The sequence below is a fragment of the Delphinapterus leucas genome, chromosome 17 (genome assembly GCF_059928025.1).
Source record: "Delphinapterus leucas isolate spDelLeu-1000000601 "Yukka" chromosome 17, BTC_Dleu_Yukka2, whole genome shotgun sequence".
In the NCBI taxonomy this organism is placed as follows: domain Eukaryota; kingdom Metazoa; phylum Chordata; class Mammalia; order Artiodactyla; family Monodontidae; genus Delphinapterus; species Delphinapterus leucas.
This window is the reverse complement of record NC_143145.1, coordinates 49,309,740-49,332,402: the sequence shown is the minus strand read 5'-3', so window position 1 is coordinate 49,332,402 and position 22,663 is coordinate 49,309,740. Positions and strand designations below refer to the sequence as shown.

The window sequence follows — 22,663 nt, the reverse complement described above, 5'->3', positions numbered from 1 at the left end:
GTCTTAGTTATTATTGCTGTTGTCGATATTGTTGTTGTTGTTGCTGTTTTAGAAATTCAGTACCTCATGTCCATATCCCCGTAATCCACAAAGGACTTGAAGGGTGATATTATGGCCAACCAGAATCTCTTCCTCAGGAGTTCTGGGCTATGAAAAAGAACCTACACCATAGCTAAGTCCCTAGAGAAGTTAGAGGAGCCAGTTCTTTAACTGAAATGCAGACAGTGAGGGCTCCAGGCTGGGTAATAACTGCTCTATGAATCTGCCAATGTCCTCTATCCAAAGATCACCAGGAACACATCTGCAGTTCTATAAATCTGGGTTTACTGACTCATTGCAATCAGGAGTTATGGGTACCATGAGGAATCAGGACATCTCAGTAAGAGGATGTTAGAAATAATTTATTATAGGATTTGGACTTCTTGTAGGTGATTCTGTGGAGCATTCAAGGAAACGGGTATCTTCCCTGCATTGGATGCTGCCTGGAAGCAGGAGTGATTCTCTGATCAGGTATCTCAATAATTTATATCTAGACAGTGAGAATAATGAAATTGAGATAAAGCTATAATTGGTAAAGAAGAAGCAGGCACTTATTATTAGCCAGGAAAGGGCAATGTTTGCTCATTTTTGTGGTTTGAACAATGTTTTTACCTCTGTCTGTTCAAACATGATAATGAAGTGGTCTTATTTTTTCTTGCTCCACTACAGTGACAAAATAGTCCTGTCTGACGTTGATGTTCTATGAAAGTGTTTATGTTGAACAGGAGAATGCCACAGATTCATTGGGAGTGCCAGGCCAGCTCCCAGCTAATAAGGGCTGCTTTTCTCTTTTTTAAACTAGGTAAGAATGCTTTGCTTGAAGGGCAGAGCTGGCCAGGAAAATAACTATTAATATTATTATTTACATAGATTGACAGGTTTATAACTTATAAAGTTCTTTTATATTCATTGTAAAACTTGAGTCTCTCAGAACAATCCTGGGAGACAGGTAGGCTATAGGGCCTCCACATCGCACAACTCTAGGGGGCCCATTCATAACGTATTCCACGTGAATGGCACCTCCCCAGTGTGAACAGTGTCCTTGGCAGGAGTTGTGCAACAAGGTTTCCCTGGCAGGGCAGACATTTCTATTCCTTTTTACAATTATAAAAATTAAGTCAAAGAAGCTTCCTGAGTGTTCATTAGCTCCCAATAAGCCTTAAGAGTTCTCTCTGGCAACCTGTTCAGCTGCTGACATTGGACCCCTGCTTCAGTCATGTTTCCGATTCCAAATTGCACCAGCCGGCGCTGTTATGACCTACACCAGTGGTCCCCAACCTTTTTGGCACCAGGGACCGGTTTTGTGAAACACAATTTTTCCCCGGACTGGGTGGGGGGGATGGCGAGCGATGGGGAGCGATGGGGAGCAGCAGATGAAGCTCCGCTTGCTTGCCAGCCGCTCACCTCCCGCTGCGCGGCCCAGATCCTAACAGGCCTGTGCACCGGTACCAGTCTGCGGCCCGGGGGTTGGGGACTCCTGAACTATATTGGCTACTACAATAAGAAAAGCTCTGCCTTCTTCCACAACTTTGTCTATGCTTGCCCAAAAAAGGACACTAAAAAGTGTACTGAACTTATAATCTCTTTCATATAGCCACTGCCTAAAGCAGAAAAAAAAAAAGTGTGTCTGTCTGTGTGTGTGTGTGTGTGTGTGTGCGTATGTGTATTGCCTAAAAAATATATCTTAGTATATTTTGCCTACAAGCTAGGAGTGACAGCTGGAGAAAATGATTTTGAGTTCTGAAGACATTTGAAAAAGCAAAATATCCTGCTTAATTCAGGAGCTAAAATTTTTAAATGCAGACTGAGCTACTGGTAACACATCTTTCCACACTCTTGGAAACCTGCCAATTAAAATGTCAAAGAAAATGGAATTTCCCATGAAATGTCCATTAATAATAAATTTTTGTCCATCACTGTCTTTTTGTAGCTGGGAAATTCCCTCTTGCTACTAAATTCCTCTCCTGAGATATCATGTAAAGTGAAACTGAAAATGTAATACCCTAGTGACACAGCAAGCAGTTCCCAGAAAGAATATGAGCTTTAATTCAAATAGATTTGTGCAGGAATCATGTCTCTGTAGTTTAAAAACTCTATGACTTTGGGCAGTTTGCCTTACCTCTCTTCATTAAATTACCATGCAGGTTTCTTTCCCCTAATTTCTGAGTGTGCCCTGGACTTCCCTACCAGAACATTTATCACACTCTACTGTAATTGTATGTTTAGGTTCTATCTCCCTTAGAACACTAAAAGCATTTTAAGGACAGAGACCATGTGTCTTTTGTTATCCCTGTATTTCCAGCACCTAGCATTATGGCACATAATATTTGTTAAATTTATTTGTTGTCTTAGGGAAGGTGAACTGGAGATCTGAAGAATCAGGAAGCCTTACTTCTCCTTTACATACCTTTTTATAATTCTTGTGGTTCTTTGTTATGGCAGTCCCTGGAAACTAATACACCCAGGTACAACTTTTTAAAGCTTTTTAGTTGGAGATAATAATAGACTCACAGGAAATTGTAAAAATAATACAGAGTGGTCCCACATATCCTTCACCCATTTTCCCCCAATGGTTACCAGATGCTTTCAGACCAAAAAATAGAAAAATTAGAATATGAGATGTTTTAAATTCTTGCATTTGCACTTTTTTAAGTGGTTTATTTTTCAACTTTTCTGTCTTGTTTCTAATTTTAAAGACTATGAGATATATCCCCTCTTTTTTTGGATTTCCTTCCCATTTAGGTCACCACAGAGCATTGAGTAGAGTTCCTTGAGCTATATACAGTAGGTTCTCATTAGTTATCTATTTTATACATAGCAGCAAGAGTGTATATATGTCAATCCCAATCTCCCAATTCATCCCCCTCCCCACTTCCACCCTTGGTGTCAATACGTTTGTCCTCTACATCTGTGTCTCTATTTCTGCTTTGCAAATAAGATCATCTATACCATTTTTCTAGATTCCACATATAAACGTTAATATATGATATTTGTTTTTCTCTTTCTGACTTACTTCACTCTTTATGACAGTCTCTGGCTCCATCCACGTCTCTACAAATGACCCAATTTCATTCCTTTTTATGGCTGAATAATATTCCACTGTATATATGTACCACATCTTCTTTATCCATTCCTCTGTCCATGGACATTATATGTATACATATAGCTGATTCACTTTGCTGTACAGTAGAAATTAACACAACATTGTAAAGCAACTATAGTCCAATAAAAATTAATTTTTAAAAAAATTAGAAAAATAAATAAATATAAAGAACTTACAGGAATAAAAGGCATTGAAGTTAAAAAAACAAGCAAAACAAAAAAACAGACTATGAGAGATTTCAAGCATGCCATTTCAAGCTACCATGTCCCTAAAACAGCACATGCAGATATAAATAACGTTTATTCTCAGTAAATGGAAAGTATGACTTAATATGCTTCTACAGAATTTTGAATATATGAATTCAACATATAGGTGTGAGGCTTGTTTTTAAGTCTAATTTGCACAATTATTCTCATGTTTTTTGTTTCTCATTTAGTTGATGTAGTTTAGCATCAGTATTCTTTAGGTTTCCTGTCATTAGCCATTCATTATGGGCATTAATTAAACAATGTACATATCACTAAGAATACATATTTTTTAAGCTGTATAATGGTGAAACTATCATGAAAGCTAAAGTTTGATGTTGTGATAAAAAAATTGAAGCCAGGTATTTAGAAGGTCTGCAATAAAAAGAATTTTAGCATTTAAATAAGTTTAGAAGCACTGAAATACAGGAATCAGCAGATCAACATTATACTATCTATCTTGAAAAGAAATGAAAGAAGGTGTGTGGAAAAACAGCACTCTCATTTGTCTGCAGAAAAAGAAAACTGGAACAACCTCAGTGAAGGTCAATTCAACAATACAAACCAAAATTACAAATGAACATAACTCTTTTGTCCAGCAGTTCAGCTTCTAGGACATATATATGGATACACTTACACATGTATGAAATGACATATGTAATGATTACTTATTGCAGCATAATTTGTAATAGTAAATATGTGGAAACCAGCTAAGTGTCCACCAATAAGGGGTAAATTATGGCATATCCATCATTTAAAAAAAAAAAAAGTTGAGAAAGCTTTTTATGTATTTGTATGGAAAGATATCTGAAATAGATTACTAAGTGAAAGACAAGCAAGGTGAACAGTATATACTGTAATACTAATTAAATAAAAGTAAGAGACATAATATACACCCACATATATTATTTATTTTGTATTTAAACCTATTAACCTTTTATTGAAGTATAACATATATATACACAGAAAAGTGCACATTGTGTAACCTCAAAGAATTTTCATAACTGAACATACCCATGTAACTGGCACCAAGAGTCTAGGTCCTAGATCAAGAAACAGAACATTTCTATCACCCCAGAGGCCTCATCCTGTCCCTTCTACTCACTATGACCACTCTACAAGAGCAGACATTATCCTGATTTCTAAAAGCATAGGCTAGTTTTGCTTACTTTTGTACTTAATAGGAATTGACTCATAAAATGTATACTCTTCTGTGTCTGGCTTTTTCATCCAGTATTGTATTTGTGCAATTCATCAATATTGCACACTGCTCAATATCATTGCTGTTTAGTATCCCACTGTGTAAAAAAATGGGCCACAAATCATTTACTCATTCTACTATGTATGGATATTTGGGTAATTTCCAGTTTGAAGCTATTATAAATAGCACTACTATGAACTTTCTAGTATATGCATATGCATGTCCATATACCTAGGCAAGGAATTGCTGAGGATCTGCATATCTACAATTTTAATAGTACTGCCATACAGTTTGCAAAACTGATTGTACCAATTGACACTCCCACCAGCAATGTACAAGAGCTCCAATTGTTACAAAACCTCACCCACACTTGCTATATTCTGTCCTTTTAATTTTAGTTATTCTTGTATTTGTGTAGTGATATTGCACTGTGGTTTTAACTTGTAGTTCTCTAATGACTGATGATGTCGAGCACCTTTTCACATTCATTTACTATTTGCTATTTAGATATACCTTTGTGTGAAGTATCTAGGTGTTTTGCCTAATTTTCTATTGAATTATCTGTCTGTTACACTTTTAAATTTTGAACCATGTGAATACTAATTTTTAAAAATTTTAAAGTAATGTGATTAAAAATATACATAAATTTCAGAGTGCTCTATGCTGCATGTTCTCTCCTTCGAGGTTTATAATACACAAGTATTTCAGAAGCTCTAAAAAGTCTTAGAATTTTCACCACACAACAGTTGGAGAAACGCTGTTTCCATTCTTCTCTAATTTTTAGTTTTCATGGAATTAATAATTGCTTCCGTTTTTTACTTGCTTATATTTTTTAAGTTCTCTCTCGAATTTTATCACGTATTTCATTAGATCAAACATCTATCAATGTAACTACCCAAATACTCAAAACTAGTAATCTAAATAAATTCAATTACACTAACCAGTCTTTCTTCTTGGAGTCTGCCATCTTCCTTCTCCGGTGAAAACGATTGCTCTCTAATTCTGCCACATATCTTTCACCCTGGCATTTCCCTTCACATTCTCCTGGTCCTTTTTTCTGGATCCCATGTCTTTCTCTTTCTTGTCTTGCTCTCATGTTTTGTTGGAGCACATCCTCTAGTAACTTTCCCTTAAAAAAAAAAAAAAGGTGGATGGATGGATGGAAAATAAATGTTTTCATCCTTGTATATGTGAAAATGTTTTTATTCTACTCTTACTCTTGATGGATAGTTTGACTATAGGATTCTAGGTTGGAAAGTATTGTCTTACAAAACTTGAAATTTCACTGCAGTGTTTTAGCATAAAAGTGTTATTGTTGAGAAACCCAATGCCATTCTAATTCTCATCTGTTTATTCCTGCTTCTTCCCTCTGAAAACTTTTAGAATCCTCTCTTTATTCTTAGTGTTCTGATCCTTTTAATGGTCTGCTTTAACATAGGTCCTTTTTCAGTCATTGTGGGTAGCTGGTGGGTCCTTTAACTATGAACATCTTTGTCTTTTGGTCCTGGAAGAAATTCTTGAATTATTATTTTGATCATTTCCTCCCTTCTTAATTTTTGTTCTCTTTCTCTAGAATTCTTAGTTTGTAAACTGACTGCATGAATGAATGAATGGGAAAAGTTTTCTGAGCACTTTTTGTAGCAAAAAGCTTATTAAGGAATGAACCACAGATTATCAGACCATATCTTTAAAGCTAAGTATTTTATTTTAAATTATCAAATTTTAAAACACACTCTTTCATTACAGCTTCCATTTATTGTAAAATGTAACACTGCTACTCTCATTTCAGGCAATACAAAAATACAGGAAGCACTGATTTTCTGTAGGCAGAAATCCCTGATTGAAGTCAGGCATTCCCTATTACTTTTGCTTTAGAATTCATTAAATGCCTAGCATGGACTTGGTATTGTGTATAATATTTGCACCACACTTTGCAAAATAGCCATTTCAGGTGTAGAAAAGTGTTTGTTTAAGGTAAAAAGATCTTTGGAGTCTTTTTTGGCTGGCATTAAACACCGCATTCTTCCCAGATCTATAAGAAAGAAATGTTTGCAGTCTTACCTGGAATCAAGGGAGCGGCTCTCTCAAGGTTACTTTTCAGTCTCTGTCTGTAATTATGCATGTCAGGAGAGAAAAAAAAAAAAAAGTCAGAAAACTACGTCCCTAGTAGAGAAGCACTCAACAGGAACTAAACATCTGAACGTTTAGACAGGATTAAACTCTGACAGGGCTTATCAGCCACCCCCACACGACTGAAGTAGTTGGAAGTGAGGTTAGATTGGAGCCCAGATAAGCAAGTGAATCTACACCCCTACCTGACTCACCGGGCTGAGGAGTGCGGAGCCCTAGTAAGTCACCACTGCACGTCCTCAAAGGGCTTTCCGCGCAGGCTTGGAGTCAGGAAATGGCAGCTGCCACACCCACCCCACTACCTCTGTCTGGTGTTTGGTGACTCCCGGAAGACGCGCCGAGGGGACCAGGGGAGATTCCTCCCGGGTGGGAGGGTCCGCTGCCTGGGTGTGGAGCTGCGAAGAGGAAATTTCCCCAAAAGAAAACCTTTCCAACCTAGTGGGTTGGGTGGAGAGAAGACAAATTGAGCGCCCCTGCCTCACTTCCCCACTCCCAAGCCCCCGCCCGAGCCCCGCCGGTGTGGCACACGTCGCCTGGGCGCCACAAGGCAGAGATCTCGGGCCTCAGGCCGAGGCCGGAGCCTTGCTGGGAGGATCGCGGGCCAGTGGCCTCATCCCCGCCTTGGCATCCGCCGCTGACGTCGCCTGAGAAGTCTGAGGAGGGAGGAGCTCCGAAAGGCGGGCTCGGGTGGCAGGCAGCGCCTGGGAGGGCCAGGTCGGAGAGAGGAAGCTCCTGCCCTGTGCGCCCCGCCGCCGCAGAGTTGACCAGTCTCTAAAAGAGAAGAGTCCGCTCCGGCTCCGGATAAGCAGCGGCTTGGCGTGGGCTGCGCGGAGAATGGACGGCCTCGTGACCTCATGTCCGGCAGGCTGTAGGGCCTGCCGACGCGGCTCGCGCAGGGGGTGGAGCCGCGGCAGCGGCGGGCACTTCCGGAATCGACCGGCTGCCTGAGTGCTCGCGACACCCGCTACCATGAACGAGGAGGCCATCTGCAGCGTCCTGCTCACCATCCCGTACTACAAGCTCGCCGACTTGCGCTACCTGAGCCGCGGCGCGTCCGGCACCGTGTCTTCTGCTCGCCACGCAGACTGGCGCGTTCGGGTGGCGGTGAAACACGTGCACATTCACACCCCGCTGCTCGACAGTTAGGGCGCCCTGGCGGCTCCACCGCGGAGCCCCGAAATCTGCGTTCCCCACGCCACTGGCTCTAAGCCCCGGCAAGAGGGCTCTGAAGCCCAAGCGACGGTGAGCACTTGGGATCGGCCGCACACCTCGTCACCTCTAGGCAGCCGTTCAACGCTTGGGCTAACATGGTGGGGAGAGCAGGCTTCTCTGGAGATGCAGCAATCACGCTTCTTTTCACTGCCCTCTCCTTTTTTTCTTACTCCTGGGCCTCCTTTCTCCAGACACCAAAAATCAGCGATCACAGCCCAACTCTAAACGTCCTCTTTATTGAAATTGGGTTCTGTTTGCTTTGTTTTTCCCTTTTTTTTTTTTGAAGTCGAATTCTAGGGCTGCAGTGCCCAATAGGTAGCTCTTAGCCACAGGTGGCTATTACTTTTTCTTTTTAAGTGGCTATTAGAAAATTTCAAATTGTATGTGTGGTTCACATATTTTTATTGAACAGCGCTGCTGTAGAGTCTGGGACGTTTTGGTTTGGGCTTTTTGTTGTTTTTGGTTTACACATGTAGGCATGAAAGTTTAGATATCAAACTCAATTTAGTTTCTCCTCTTACCGTCACAGGGAAGGAAGCCTGTCTCTAGAGGAAACTTGTATTATCTTTGCTAACAATAAACGGAAATCAGAAAGCTGTTAAATGACCAAAACTTTTGAATGTCTCTCCCATCCTGAACAAGTTTAGTGCAATGTCCAGATTTCAAGGGAAGGCTAGATTAGTTCCTGTTTCCAGAAAAACCTTTCAACCATATATATTAATCAGTGAGTCTAGTCACTAGTCTTGTGTATTTTCCTTCCAATAGGAATTTAACTAGGCCCTGCATTCAATTCTTAGTGAATTAACATCCATGATTGCAACATTCTCCTCTCCTCCCCCTCTATCTAAAGTGAAAATACATCATGCTAGATGCCTGATTAGCCAGAGGCCGTCAGTATCCAATAGCAGATAAATTCCTCAGCTTCAGCCCTGCTAATGGTATTGACTTTCATCTGCCTGTGGCTTTTACTTGCTCTCTTGCGATCAGGCTTGGATGGGCTAGATCTCACAGTAAGTTTGAGACACCTCTAGAAATTGTTCCCGCTTTTTGTGTACCATAATCCTGATTTAGTGATATACAGGGTCTATTTACCCTGGGTCTTGAATTCTGTGGAGCAATACTGGGAAACTATGTGTATGTAGTCAACTTTGAAGGGTGGTGGTTGATTAGAGAGGGTAGATGTATTTTAGAATCAACTATTAAAATACATGGAAATCTAGCACTGATGGACTCCTTAGGTATTTTAAAGGAGACTGATCCTCCCATTTTGGATGCTGCTTCTCAAGATTTTAATTTATCTAAGTTTTGTGCCATTTGGGGCCAAGAAATGAAGGGAGTTCCCTCTCGTGCTCATTAACAATTTCATAATCTAAAATTCTTCACTAAATCGGGTAGGAAATTAATTCTGCCGTCAAAGACGCCATAAGGACCAGTGCAACACTCTGGCATTACTGCATCACATTTTTTCTTCCACTTGTTTCCTAGAATGTTAACATTAGCGGTATTTATGTAGTCTGAGCATAAGACTGGGCTATGCAGTTGACTCACAGGGTGTCTTATGTCCTCACTTATGAAGTGGGAATAACAGATACATGTACTTCTTGGGCTCTGGTGTGGATAATGTTTGCATTGTTCTTTGAGATCACAAAAGAAAAATAAGTTTCTGTGCTGTAACATGTTCTTATTTTAGTGATTGGTGAATTATTCTCTGTAACCTGACTTCTGCCCATGAGAGGACCTTCCCCAACAATCTCCCAACGCCTTATGAATAGGTGAGTCTGATAGGTTGTTCAAATACCTTGTGTAAACAGTGTAACTGTTTTGTAACTGAAATTTGCTATGGGTAATTTAGGTAATATGTCTATAAAAGCTGTTTTACATTTTAATATTTTAATATAAAAACCTATTTTTAAACTGTTTTGGCTTTCTCTGTTTTCCCATTCATTCTTCCTGAAATCTGACTTCAAGAATTTTCCTTCTCTGATTAAGCAGTGAGTGGAAAAAACAAAGGCTTTAGAGTCCCACAATTGCAATTCAAATCTGACTCCAAATCTGCCACTTATTGTTGGTATGACCAATAGAAACTATTAATTTATGTGAGACTTAGTGTTCTCATATATAAAGTAGGGATAATGAAACCAACTGTAGTAAAGTGGCCAACACATAATAGGATCACAAGAGAAGGAAGAATGCATCATACTCTTAATGGGAGGGGGAATTAGTATATTAAGTATCACTAAGATATCCCCTAGGATGCCCTCTCTATAATTCTTTCTCAGAGTATCCAGGAACCTTCCCGGCAAAGGTGCTACTCAATAACTGTCTTGTTGACCTACATTTCATGAGGCAAATACAGACCTGTTTCAGCTTAGGAAATATAAATTTAATTAAAGCAGGTCTCACAAACTGGTATAATTGGTTGCCTCACAGTTGGGATATTAAGTGGCTGAAGAGCAGGGAGAAGAAGAGAAACTCTTTATGCATTCTTGTAATTCTTGAATTTTGAAACATGTAAGTATATTACCTATTCAAAACTTAGATGACTAAGATTTTTTTGCTTTATTTTGCTTATTGTTTGTTTTTAAAGGAGGCTTCGTAGTCTGGTCTGGATTGTCTGTTGCTTTTCTTATTTCAGCAGCCATTCATCAAGAGCTTGGGTGGTTTAAGCACCAGCTAATCATCATTGTTTACCTAATAAGCTTCTCCTAGAGACAGTTCTCTTTCTATTACTGCTGCTACCAATACCAAATCATCCATGGAAAAAAGTGGTGACAAATCCAGTTCCCTTCATATATATGTACACACACACATACGTACACACACGCATACATACACATACATACACACACATATATATGTATATACCTCCCTTAGTCAATCAGGGTCAATCAGTCAGCCACCAGAGCCTGGGTATTCTATTCAGCTAGTGTTTTTCTTTCTATTTACACTGCAACCTTTATAGTTTCAGACTCTCATTGCTTCACATCTTAACTAGTATTATAATCTTCTAATACCTGGCTTTCAAACTCTACCTCCTTCTGCTGATCCTACACCTTGCTGCCAAGTTAATCATCCTAAAAGTTTGTTCCACTCCTGTCACTCCTGTGCTCAATAACCTGTAGTCACAACTCAGTGACTACCAAATAAAGTGTAAATGCTCTCACCTGGCTTTCAGGCTCTGAGATGAGGCCCTACCCTACCCTATTCACCTTCACTCCCTTTACACACGCTGTTACACATCCTGATTCATATTAAACAATTTGTCATTTTCCAGATATAGCCTTTACTTTATCTTCCTTGAGTTCATTTGATACACATCTATTAGACAAATTCTGTGTGCCAGGTACTGTTCCAGATCCTGGGGATACACAGATGAAAAAGAAAGGCAAAATCTCTTCCATCTTGGAGAGGGACCACATATCTTGGATGCCCTTTTTCCAGTGGTTGAAATTCTATCCATCCTTAAAGTACTGTTGACATCTCTCTCTGAAGGCTGTAGCAACTCCCTTAGCCCAGATTTACTAGTTCTCTGAGCTCCCTATATTTATTTATTTATTTGCTTGCTTATTTACTTGTTTTTGATGGCGCTTATCATATTCTGCCTTATATTTTAAGTATTTGGTTTTCTTTTTTTATTTGCTTTTGTTGTTTTTTAACTTTATTGAGGAATAATTGACAAATATAATCATATATATTTAAAGTGCAAAACATGATTATTTGCTATACATATACATCATCATGGAATAATTACCAATATCAATATAATTAACACATCCAAAGACATACAAATGACCAATAGGTATATGAAAAGGTGCTCAACATCACTAATCATTGGAGAAGTGTAAATCAAGACCACAGTGAGTACTTATTTTTCTTAAAAAGATTTCTGGACAGTTTGAGGTCACAGACTATGTGTTTTGTTTTTTGGTTTTCTTAAACTTACTAGTCTCCATAATGCTGAGCACAGTTCTTTATTCATAATAAATGTTCAATATCTATTTGTTTTATGAATGAAAAATCAAATGAACCTGGGATCCAGAGTTAGCCCAGGGATCCATTATAAGCATTTACCTGTTCTCAGTGTCCTTTTCCTGTGTTCCAGTATATAATTTCTAAGCATTATTGACCCTTATGCAACTATTATCATCTAGTCATTAAAATCTACAACATTTAAGTGTTTTAATATTCAGGATATTTAGAAAATTTTTACGTGGTATGCAACCATAAAATTTAATATAATAGTCTAATCAAATTTGATCATTTTAATACAACATAAACTTAATGTAATTAGTTCAAGCACCTATCATTCTAATATAGACTTTATAAACTTAAACATGGTATTCTTTCCCTTTCCTGAGAAGAGTACAATAATAATCTGTATGTAGCACTTTTTTCTGTCAGTGGCTTATACAGGTATTTTGGTCTCTAAACAGACCTATGGAATATATAGGGTAGATATTATCCCAACTTTAAACACGAAGAAACTAGAGAAGCTGCATAATTTACATGAGGTCAAAAGCTAATGAATGAAAAAATCCAGGATTAATTAATATTTATGGGCTTGATAATTGTGTATTTTTCCTTACTTTGAAATAATTATACATTTTCTTTCTTTAGTGAAAGAAATGATGTCTTAAGAGAAGCTGAAATTTTACACAAAGCTAGATTTAGTTACATTCTTCCAATTTTGGGAATTTGCAATGAGCCTGAATTTTTGGGAATAGTTACTGAATACATGCCAAATGGGTCATTAAATGAACTCCTACATAGGGTAAATATTATACATTTTCAGTCGTTATAATTCTGTTATTCAACCTATATAGTACTTTCGTTTTACAAATGATCAGATTATTTGGGGATATATAGATGAATCAAAATAAGAATAATGAAAAACTTCACCATTTATGGCTTCTTTTGTGTTGTTAAAAATACTGTGGGGCTTCCCTGGTGGCGCAGTGGTTGAGAGTCCGCCTGCGGATGCAGGGGACATGGGTTCGTGCCCCGGTCCGGGAGGATCCCACATGCCGTGGAGCGGCTGGGCCCGTGAGCCATGGCCGCTGAGCCTGCGTGTCCGGAGCCTGTGCTCCGCAACGGGAGAGGCCGCAACAGTGAAAGGCCCGGGTACCGCAAAAAAAAAAAAAAAAAAAAAAGAAAAAGAAAACTACTGTGGAGTCAGACCCTGCATTCTAAGTGACCTAGATTATTTTGCTTAGGTTACTGTTCCTGAGGTTTACACTGAATTCTAATATCCACATGTATATATATGTAAGAGAGGAACAGGAGAGAGAAAAGATAAACTCTGCACACCATACAATTTATTGTTAGTTTAAGCCAGATTTCATTTTATGTTAAAGACAATGTAGGGTTCAAATTAAATGTTAATAATACCAGTTCATAAAGTTCTGAATTAATAGACCAAATAAATCTGAGTATCAAATACATGAGCTTTTCCAATAATAGACAATGGCATGAGCCATGTACCTTTTTCCCAAGGTATCAGTTATCTGGCTTTAATTGTGAATCCCATCAGTAAACAAATATGGCCCGGTTGTGGGGGGTGTCCTCATTCTCAAAATATGTGTATCCATCTATTGTTGTTTGCTTGATCTCATATTACTAAGATTATCTCTAGCCTGCAGTTTCTGTCAAGAAATATTTTTCAAGAACTCGGTCTCTTTTGTGAGGGGTGCTTTAGTTAAAACTGAGTAGTAACATAATCTGTCAAATCTAGTCACTGAACACTCCTAAATTCTGATACATCACAGTGTTCTATAAGCAAACAAGAGAGAATGGGTGCCACTGTCACCACTCATGGAGTGACTTCCTCTTTATTTCAGGATACAACACATTCTGTTTGTGACAGGACCATCTGAAACAAGGGCAGAGTAAAGTAACTAGTGTCAGTGCATAAGATTTGTGTAACCAACAGAACAAGTAAGATACAAATACTAATTAAACACAGTTTCCTTTTGTTACATGAGTATAAGCATAAATTCTAATGTTGTCTTCCCATACCCCAGCACCACAGTAGATGCTCTGGTACCCAAATTTGGAGCCCATTAGAAATTCTAGAGCCTCCTACAGGGGGATTGCTGACTCCTGGAAGGAATCATAAAATACATAGTGAGCACTCATCTACCTTCCTCTCCATGATCAAAAGCTTCCATATAGCACTGTACTGCAGAGAGGCCTTGTTACTTCTTTAAACTATATAATTTTCAGAAAAAGTTACCTTTTTAAAGATTAAAAGATCCAGTTACTCAAGGGGATGGGAATCTGTGTATACAAGAGGAAGTAATGTTGAACATTTGTGTTTTGTGTTTCTTTTGGTGTCCTGTATTATTAGGTCAGGATTTATCTTGAAGCACGTTCCCCCAACCTCACAAAAGATTGTTGAAAAAAATCAAAATACTATGTAAAGACAAGTATTTTGAGCCACTCCCCTGCCAAGTTAGTTAATCAATGAACTATAAGCTGACCCATTTGCAGAAAAAAAATTCTTAAGAACAGTTTTGAGCTCAGTGGAAGCATACTTTTTCATATTATTTAGTAAAATGTACCCAGTGGCATGGTCCCTGATGATTCATTGTTGGATTTTCCCAAATTATCTAATTTTTCTGAGTATGTTCATTCTCCTGGGAAGCTGTATTAACTTTTATGTTCAGAAAACATTTAAGAAAGTTCAGATGACTGTCACTTGTAAGTACCAGGAAATAGAAAACATTATATTTTTAATGTTTCTATGTTATATATACTTAGAAATGAAGATGATTTTTGTCTCCTTCACAAAAGCAAAACTCCCAAATGCTAATTTTTCAAGCTGAAATGCAAGTAAATATATGATTTAAAAATATGAAGTATTAATGCTTAGTAAGTAAATATATTATGGTCATAATTTTAATTGATGCAGTGGTTATCATCGTAATCAAGTATGGTTTTATATTAATAGGAAATTTAAAATATAAATTTTGAATAGAAACAAATTGTGTGTGTGTGTGTGTGTACACATTCATGGGCACAAGTTATTTGATAAGAAGCCATAGAATGGGAAGATGGGTATGAGTATAAATCTATGTCTGGGTATTATACAGATAAAAACTAATTTAAAACTGTCTCAACTGAAGAAAGACCCCATACCATGTAGTTGCATTACCAGTATAAACTAAAAGGAAATATCAGTACTGTAAAGTCATTATTTTCTCTAAAAATTGAGGAAAGTAAGATACAAGGATGTTAAATAACGTCAAATTGATAATATAACAAAATGAGTATTTTTTGCCCTGAATTTAGTTATACCAGATATTTAGTTTAATACTATATTTCCTCATGGAATATTTCATTTTCTAAGTGGAAATAAATTTGGCCACTAATTTTAGTTTTGTTTCTTTCCATATATATGAAGAAAAATGAATATCCTGATGTTCCTTGGCCATTAAGATTTCGTATTCTGCATGAAATTGCACTAGGTGTAAATTACCTGCACAATATGAATCCTCCTCTACTTCATCATGACCTGAAGACTCAGAATATCTTATTGGATAATGAATTTCACGTTAAGGTAGTTACTTTTTTTTAAAAAAAAAGCTTATCTGCATCCTTGTGTTTAATAGTTTTAAAGACTTTTTAGTTATTTCTTCTATCTTACCAATTTAATATCTCTGCCTTTTCCATAGCCCCTAATTCAGTGCCACTTCTTCCTGCTGCAGTGAGTTAGTTATTCCTAGACTACAGACATTGGTAAAATTATGGTTCAAAATACAGTCATTCTGTTCTTAATTTAAATTGTCGATTATACCTTTGTTAACTTTTTATTTTGAAATTATTATAGATTCATAGATGGTTGCAAAGATAATACAAAGGAGTCCCATGTACCCTTCACCCAGTTTCTGCCAGTGGTTACATCACATATAATTATAGTACTATTTCAAGACCAGGAATTTGGCATTGGTACAATGCATGTATATAGTTCTGTATCACTTTATCATGTGTAAATTTGTGTAACCACCACAGCAATCAAGATATAGCACTACTCTATCACAAGAAAGATATCACTTACGCTACCCCTTTATAGTCATACCTTCTCCCCTCCATCATACCTAACTACTGTCAACCACTAACCTGTCTTCCATCGCTATAATTTTGTCATTTCGAGAATACTATATGAATGGAATCATACAGTGTGTGATATTGTGAGACTGCTTTGTTCACTTAGCGTAATGCCTTTGAGATCCATTTAAGTTGTTGTTTGTGTCAACAGTTGGTTTCTTTTTCATTGGTGAATAGTATTCCGTGGTATGGGTGTACAAAAGTTGTTTAACCATTCAGCTATTGAGAGATACTTTGGTTATTTTTAGTCTTTGGCAATTACAATAAAGCTCCTAGGAACAGTCCTGTGCAACTTTTTGAACAAACATAAGTTTTCATTCCTCCTGGATGAATGCCCAAGAGTGTAACTGCTTGGTCATATGGTAAGCATATGTTTAGCTTTTTAAGAAACTACCTAGCTACTTTCCACAGTGGCTGTACTGTTGTATATTCCACCAGCAATGTATGAAAGACCCAGCTTTTCTGCACCCTCACCAGCATTTGGTATTATCATAGTTTTTTATTCTAGCATTCTAATAGATGTATAGTGATATAGCACCATGGTCTTAATTTTCATTTTCCTATAATGTTGAATATTGTTATTTATTTATTTGCCATCTCTATATCCTTTTCAGTGAAACATGTCTTCATATCTTAAGACCATTTTCTACTTGGATTCTTTGCTTTTATACTATTGGGTTTTAAGAGTTCTGTATATTTTTTAGATATAAGTCCTTAATCAGATATGTAGTTTGCAAAAATTTTTTGCCAATCCAAAGTTTGTTCTTTTCATCCTTTTAACAGGGTCTTTCACAGAGCAAAAGTTGTAATTTATTTCTTTTATGATCATGCTTTTGCTGTCGTGTCTAAGCACTTTTCACGAAGCCACAGGTATTGCAGATTTACTTCTATGTTATCTTCTAAAAGTTCCATAGATTTATGTTTTACATTTAAATCTGTGATCTGTTTTGAATTAATTTTTTGCATAAAGCATAAGATTTAGATACCTAAAGGCACCAGAGGAGTAGTGATTTCAGTTACCCTATATGTAACTGATGACAGCAAATAAAAAGTAGTTGCTGAGAAATTAATACTAAATGTAACTCACTTTATTTTTACATAGTATTTTGCTACACTTCAAATAATATACGTAATTGAAGATTATTATAAGTATCCAAAAATGTTCAAATAAGTAATAAGGAAGTTGGAACAATAGAAAAATAAATATAAAAAGTGTGAGAAAAGTTAAGTGAAAAAATAAACCTTTATTGAAGGCACTCCCTCTGCCTAGAATAAAATGGAAGGAAAAGGAAGAGAGAAGCAAGCTGCTGCCTCAATACTACTTAAAAAAAAGAGACAAATCTATTACATCAGTTATAGAACCATACAGGTAGAAGTGACTTATTCTAGTCCCCTAATCAGCTGGTCCTCTGAATCCTCACTACAACAATCCCTCATCTCCCAAGGCAGTTACCCTGTGACAAGAGAGTGTTTAAGATCCGTAACTGAATGACTGTGACATTTTTTTATACGATCAGTCAAAACTCCTTCTCTGTTGCTTCCACTCATCGGTCCTAGTGATAAAGTGAGTTCAAAGTCCAATTTTATTTCCACCTGACAGTCCTTCTGAGATTTGAAGTTAGCTCTAATCCCCTTACTTCTCACATACACTTTTCCCTTATACACATCTTTAGTTTATTCAGCCAATTTCCTTATTACATAGGTTTTAATCCCAGGTGCTATCTAGATGCATCTGTGTTTAAATCTCTCTTAAATTTTGATCCTCAAAACTAATCAAAATACCCATATTACCTAACACAAGTTTGTGTGGCCAACACATTAGTGAGGTCAAACAAAGCAAAATGTCAGAGTTTGGAGCAGAGAAAGGTTTATTGCAGGGCCAAGCAAGGAGAAGAGGTAGCTCATGCTGAAAAAACCCTAACTACCCAAAGGGTTTCAGCAAAGCATTTTTAAAGGCAAGGTGAGGAAGGGGCACACCTTGGGTATGTGGTCAGCTCTTGCACAGATTCTCTAATTGGTTGATGGTGGTCAATCCTTAGGTGCTAGAAGGTCTGGGGATTACATGCCCATGATCATCAAGTAGTTAATTTCTTCCATTTGTTGGTGGTTTTAGCATCTGAAAAACTCAGGAAATATGCATCAGATACTATTATCTAGGTACTTTAGAGAGGAGCTAAAGCAGTAGATATGTGGGGGGAGGTCTGTCCCAGGAAGGCCTCATAGGGTCCTGCTCAGTTACACCCTTGATGTGGTGTGATAAATGTAGAATCGTCCTTAAATACTTTACTTCGTATTCATAGTTCCTTACTAATTCATCTTTTGGGGGGCAGTCCTATAACAACATTCAAATTGGGCTCAGTGTCAACAAAAAACACTGAGAGGTTTTCTTTCTTTTTTTTTTTTAATGTATTGTTACTTAAGTCATGTCTCCTTGTCATGTACTTTACAGAATATTTTCTGGACATCATCAAAGTTTATCTTGTTAGATTTGGGTGATAACTTCAGCTCTTAAGACCTTTTTGAATGTTTTTTCTGTAGTCCAAGGATTTTTAACTTTGTCCTCCAGCTTTGTGTCATCTTCAAATTTAATTAGCTGCTTTTTTGTGTCTTCAAGTCATGGTTAACTATTAAGCAGTACAGAGCTCAAATCAGAGCTACACAACATGGTCTGAAAACCTCCTTTCAGGTCAATATCAATCCTTTTATTAATTAGGGCTTTTGGAGAATAAGCATTCATTTTGTTTGGAATACTCCTAAAAGAGCTGTTATACAGCCCATATTTCTCCATTTTTTTCCATTAGAATATTACAAAAGTCCTTGCTTGACTGCTTTCCCAGGTGTCCTTGTTACCAAGTCCAAGTTCATACTGCTCACTGCAGGACAGGGCCAGTAAATCAACAGACGAGGTGTTGGGGCAAGGAATAGCAACTTTATTCAGAAAGCCAGTAGACCAAGAAGATGGTGGACTCGTGTCCCAAAGAACCACCTTACCCCAGCTAGAATTCAGACTAAAAGGAGATAGGGTGTGGTTGGTTGTTGCAAATTTCTTGGAATCCTTTGTTCTTGCAGCAGTCCATGTAGGTCAGATCTTGATGTTCCTGTAAACCTCCAACAAGACAAATGTAATTGTCTGTTCTGTAACTTTTTATCTCTGTGTGAATAGAAAAGTGTTATACCCTTAAAGGTCAGAGCCTTGAGAATGGGCTGTCTTGTATATTTCAGGCTATAGGCAACATTCTTAACTTGTAGCAAAAGCAATAGAATACGAAGGTTAAAGCAAAAGAAACAGATCCAATATGGAGTCAGATTTATTCTTCCTTGTTACATACTCATGACTTACTCCCTTTCCTTTTCTTCCTCATTATCAGAGTGGCTTTCCCTGACAACCTGCCTAGTTCCTCTGTATCCTCATACCTTGATTAATGCTTCTCCATAGTATTTTTCACCATCTTACAAAACATTTTTTATTAATATGTTTATTGACCATCTTCCCCAATTATAATATAATAAGCTTCACAAAGACTAAAATGTAGTCTGTTTTATTCACTGCCACCTGCTTAGCATATGCCGTATAGAAGCATTCAATAAGTAGTTGTTGAATGAACAAATGAATGAATTCCAGATCTTCTATATATACCCAATAGGCCTGATAATTTAATAGTCAAGGATATTATTAAAGTACCTCAGACTGTTTTATAATATACAAACTGTTTTAACGTTTACTCTTTGACAGTAGTACTACTGACAAAAAAGGAAATGAAGTCTGTCATTCCTTTATTAAGTATTTGTGGAGCAACAGTGTTGTGCTAGACATCCCAAGTACTTGGGATATGTCGCATGAGGTCTGAAATTGATCACTGGGCTAATATAATTTTTCATTAGTTCTTTCTGGCTCTTTTATCAATTATTCATAAAGTAACCCTTTCATTAAATTTTTAGACCTGGGATTAAGGATAGTCTCTGCCAATATATAGATTTGCAAAATCAATATTATTTTCCCTTTTTAAAAATCAGAATGACATTTGCTTTTCTCGTATCCTGTAATACCTCTCCATCACCATGGAGGTATTTGCGAGTATTCTAACTAAACCTGAAATATATGTAAAATGACCTGAGATTTGTACTTTATAAACTTTTCAACCTCCTTGGACTTTATTTTCTTCATCTCAGTCCAGAAACTATTCTTGATACAGAAAACAGAAGCAAAGTAATAGGTGATGATGATCCCTACTTTCTCTTTTTCATTGATCAGTAGGGTACCCATGGTCTTTCTTTGAAATAAATAGAATATAAAATAGTTTGGCTTTGTGTGTTTTTTTTTAACTTTTATTAGCTTTAGCACATACAAAACTGTGACCTTTCTAATACTATTCTTATAAATTATGACACTCTTTTATATGCATCCTGTGTGTCTCTACTTTTTATTTTATAAATGTCCCTTAAAAGTCAAAGTTTATCAGTGACTCATGAAAAAAGTAACAGTTACCTGATCTACCTATCTTCTTGGAAGGGCCTTTAAATGAAGTGCAAAAAATCTTTTAAAATACTTAATGAAATTAAATGGAAACACACCTTACTACAGTTTTTTGAAGTAAATTTTTATACTGGAATGCTAACCAGGGACATAGTATCTAAAAGAAAAACATGTACTACCAATTAAGATCAACCAGGACTTTTCTACTTTAAAAAGAATACATTCAATTTGTTTATCTGCTGGTCAGTATCAATTAGTGCACCTTAAATACAAATGAACCTGTGGTAGGCTTATTTGAAATAAATGTTTATATGTACCATGTTTGATTTCTCAACTATTCTGTCCATCATGTGTGGAACTTCTAAGAATACTTAAAGTTATTCCTCATAGCTTCTTACTGATAACTTTATAAATTTACAGACATGGATAGTATTATATAAATGAAAATAGCTATTCTGGTAGGGTAATAAGATTATGGATGATTTTTATGAATAGTGTGTTTTAATTTCCTCTAGTTTTTAAATCTTTTTTTAAATTGAAGTATAGTTGATTTACAATATTATGTTAGTTTCAGGTGTACAGCAAAGTGATTCAGTTTTATATATTTTTCAGATTATTTTCCTTTATAGGTTATTTTGAGATACTAAATATAGTTTCCTGTGCTAATACAGTAAATTCTTGTTGCTTTTATCATCTTTTTTAGCTAAAAAGAACCTTTGCCTTTGAAATGCATGTTAAGATCTTGTATAGAATAGAAAAGTTCCTATTCTCTGTCTTCATTGCTGAATGATACCAGGACCCTCAAGAAATCATGGAACTTGTATTCCTCTCATCATATTCTTCACTTTTTTTTCTTCTCTGGAAGATCCAGATTTAATGAATCGTGTCTTTGGTATATGGTGTTTGTAATAGAGAAGGGGGACAAATATGGTTCCATGTGAAAACCAAACTAAATTAGCTGATAAAGGGAATTCTGATTAAGTTTTCTACGTGAGATTTAAAAACATAGATGAAGACCTTAGGTGAAGTAAAAGGAGCACATAAGGAAGCAAGCTCAGAATACATTTTCTCCAGCACTGTATTCAAACCAGTATTTAGCCCAGTAGTTTGCAATTTGTGGGTCAGGTATAAGATGGACCACATCCCAGTTGTTGTTTTTTTTTTAACATTTCTCACTGTGGCACAGAAATAAACTTTGCTTCTCATAGTAATGCCTATTATCCTAGCAGATGTGCAGCTGGAGGACTGTTTTTGCTTTTAGAGAATGAGTAGGAGGAATAAGAGTTTGTAGTGGCAAGTAGAAGTAAGTAGGATATACGGTTCCCCAGAGTCTTAATACCACCTCAAAGTGTATTAAAGGCCCTGAAACTATGTACTGTGCTTATTAGTATTGTATGAATAAGAGCAATCTTTAGAGGCTTATTCCCATGTACAAAACATTAATAATACTAACACACAGGGGTCATTTACTATGTGTCAGATACTGTTCTGAGTGCTTCACTTAGAATAACTAGTTTAACATCCTCAGTACAACCCTGTGTTATGTTATTATCCCCAGTTTAAAGATGGGTAGTCTGAGGCACAGAGAAATTAGAAAACTTGTCCAAGGTTGCACAGCTAATTAAGGGGTAGAAATGGAATGTAAATCTAAGTAATCAAGGCTCTAGAACCCATGTTCCAGAACACATATTATAGTGCCTTTAGAAATCAATCCAGCTTATCTTCATGTAGTGGCACCATGTTTCCTCTTGGTCTTTTCTAATTTTTTTTCTTAGACTTACCCTTTGATTATGATAATGTATGAAAGATTCATATAGGCTACCCCCTCCCTTTTTGGAGTGGGGCCATAATTTTTTTAATCTCAAATTCATCTAAACACTAAATAAATTATTTCTTCTCTTAAAGCTAGTGAACATTTTAAGAGTTAAATGATTGAACCACAGATGGTGTACTGGATAGAGCTCATTCCACTCTGTTGGCTCCTAAATTGTGCCGTGTGAAGGTCTAAGTGATTTAAATTAAATGTCTTCAGAGTTTTCCTATACTCTTTTGTTCACTAAATATTGTTTCTGTTCTTACATTTTTGTCTCCCTTTTAAAAAAAAACATTGGAACGTTTTAGATACTTAGTTATAAGATATTGTGTATTGATAG

At 36.8% G+C, this 22,663-nt stretch overlaps 1 protein-coding gene across 3 annotated transcripts in view; it reads left to right on the top strand.

The window, feature by feature from the left end:
• Positions 1-7,469: 7,469 nt before the first annotated feature.
• LOC149746979 (receptor-interacting serine/threonine-protein kinase 2-like) overlaps positions 7,470-22,663 on the top strand; it is a 35,781-nt gene continuing 20,587 nt past the window's right edge. The window contains exons 1-4 of one of the 3 annotated variants that reach the window (XM_089898949.1): positions 7,478-7,861; positions 9,622-9,702; positions 12,548-12,701; positions 15,333-15,488. In XM_089898949.1, coding sequence (XP_089755075.1) covers positions 9,659-9,702; positions 12,548-12,701; positions 15,333-15,488 — 354 coding nt within the window. In that variant the 5' untranslated portion in view covers positions 7,478-7,861; positions 9,622-9,658. Of the gene's footprint in view, positions 7,961-9,620; positions 9,703-12,547; positions 12,702-15,332; positions 15,489-22,663 lie in introns of all 3 variants that reach the window. The other 2 variants (XM_089898948.1, XM_089898950.1) reach the window with 2 other exon arrangements.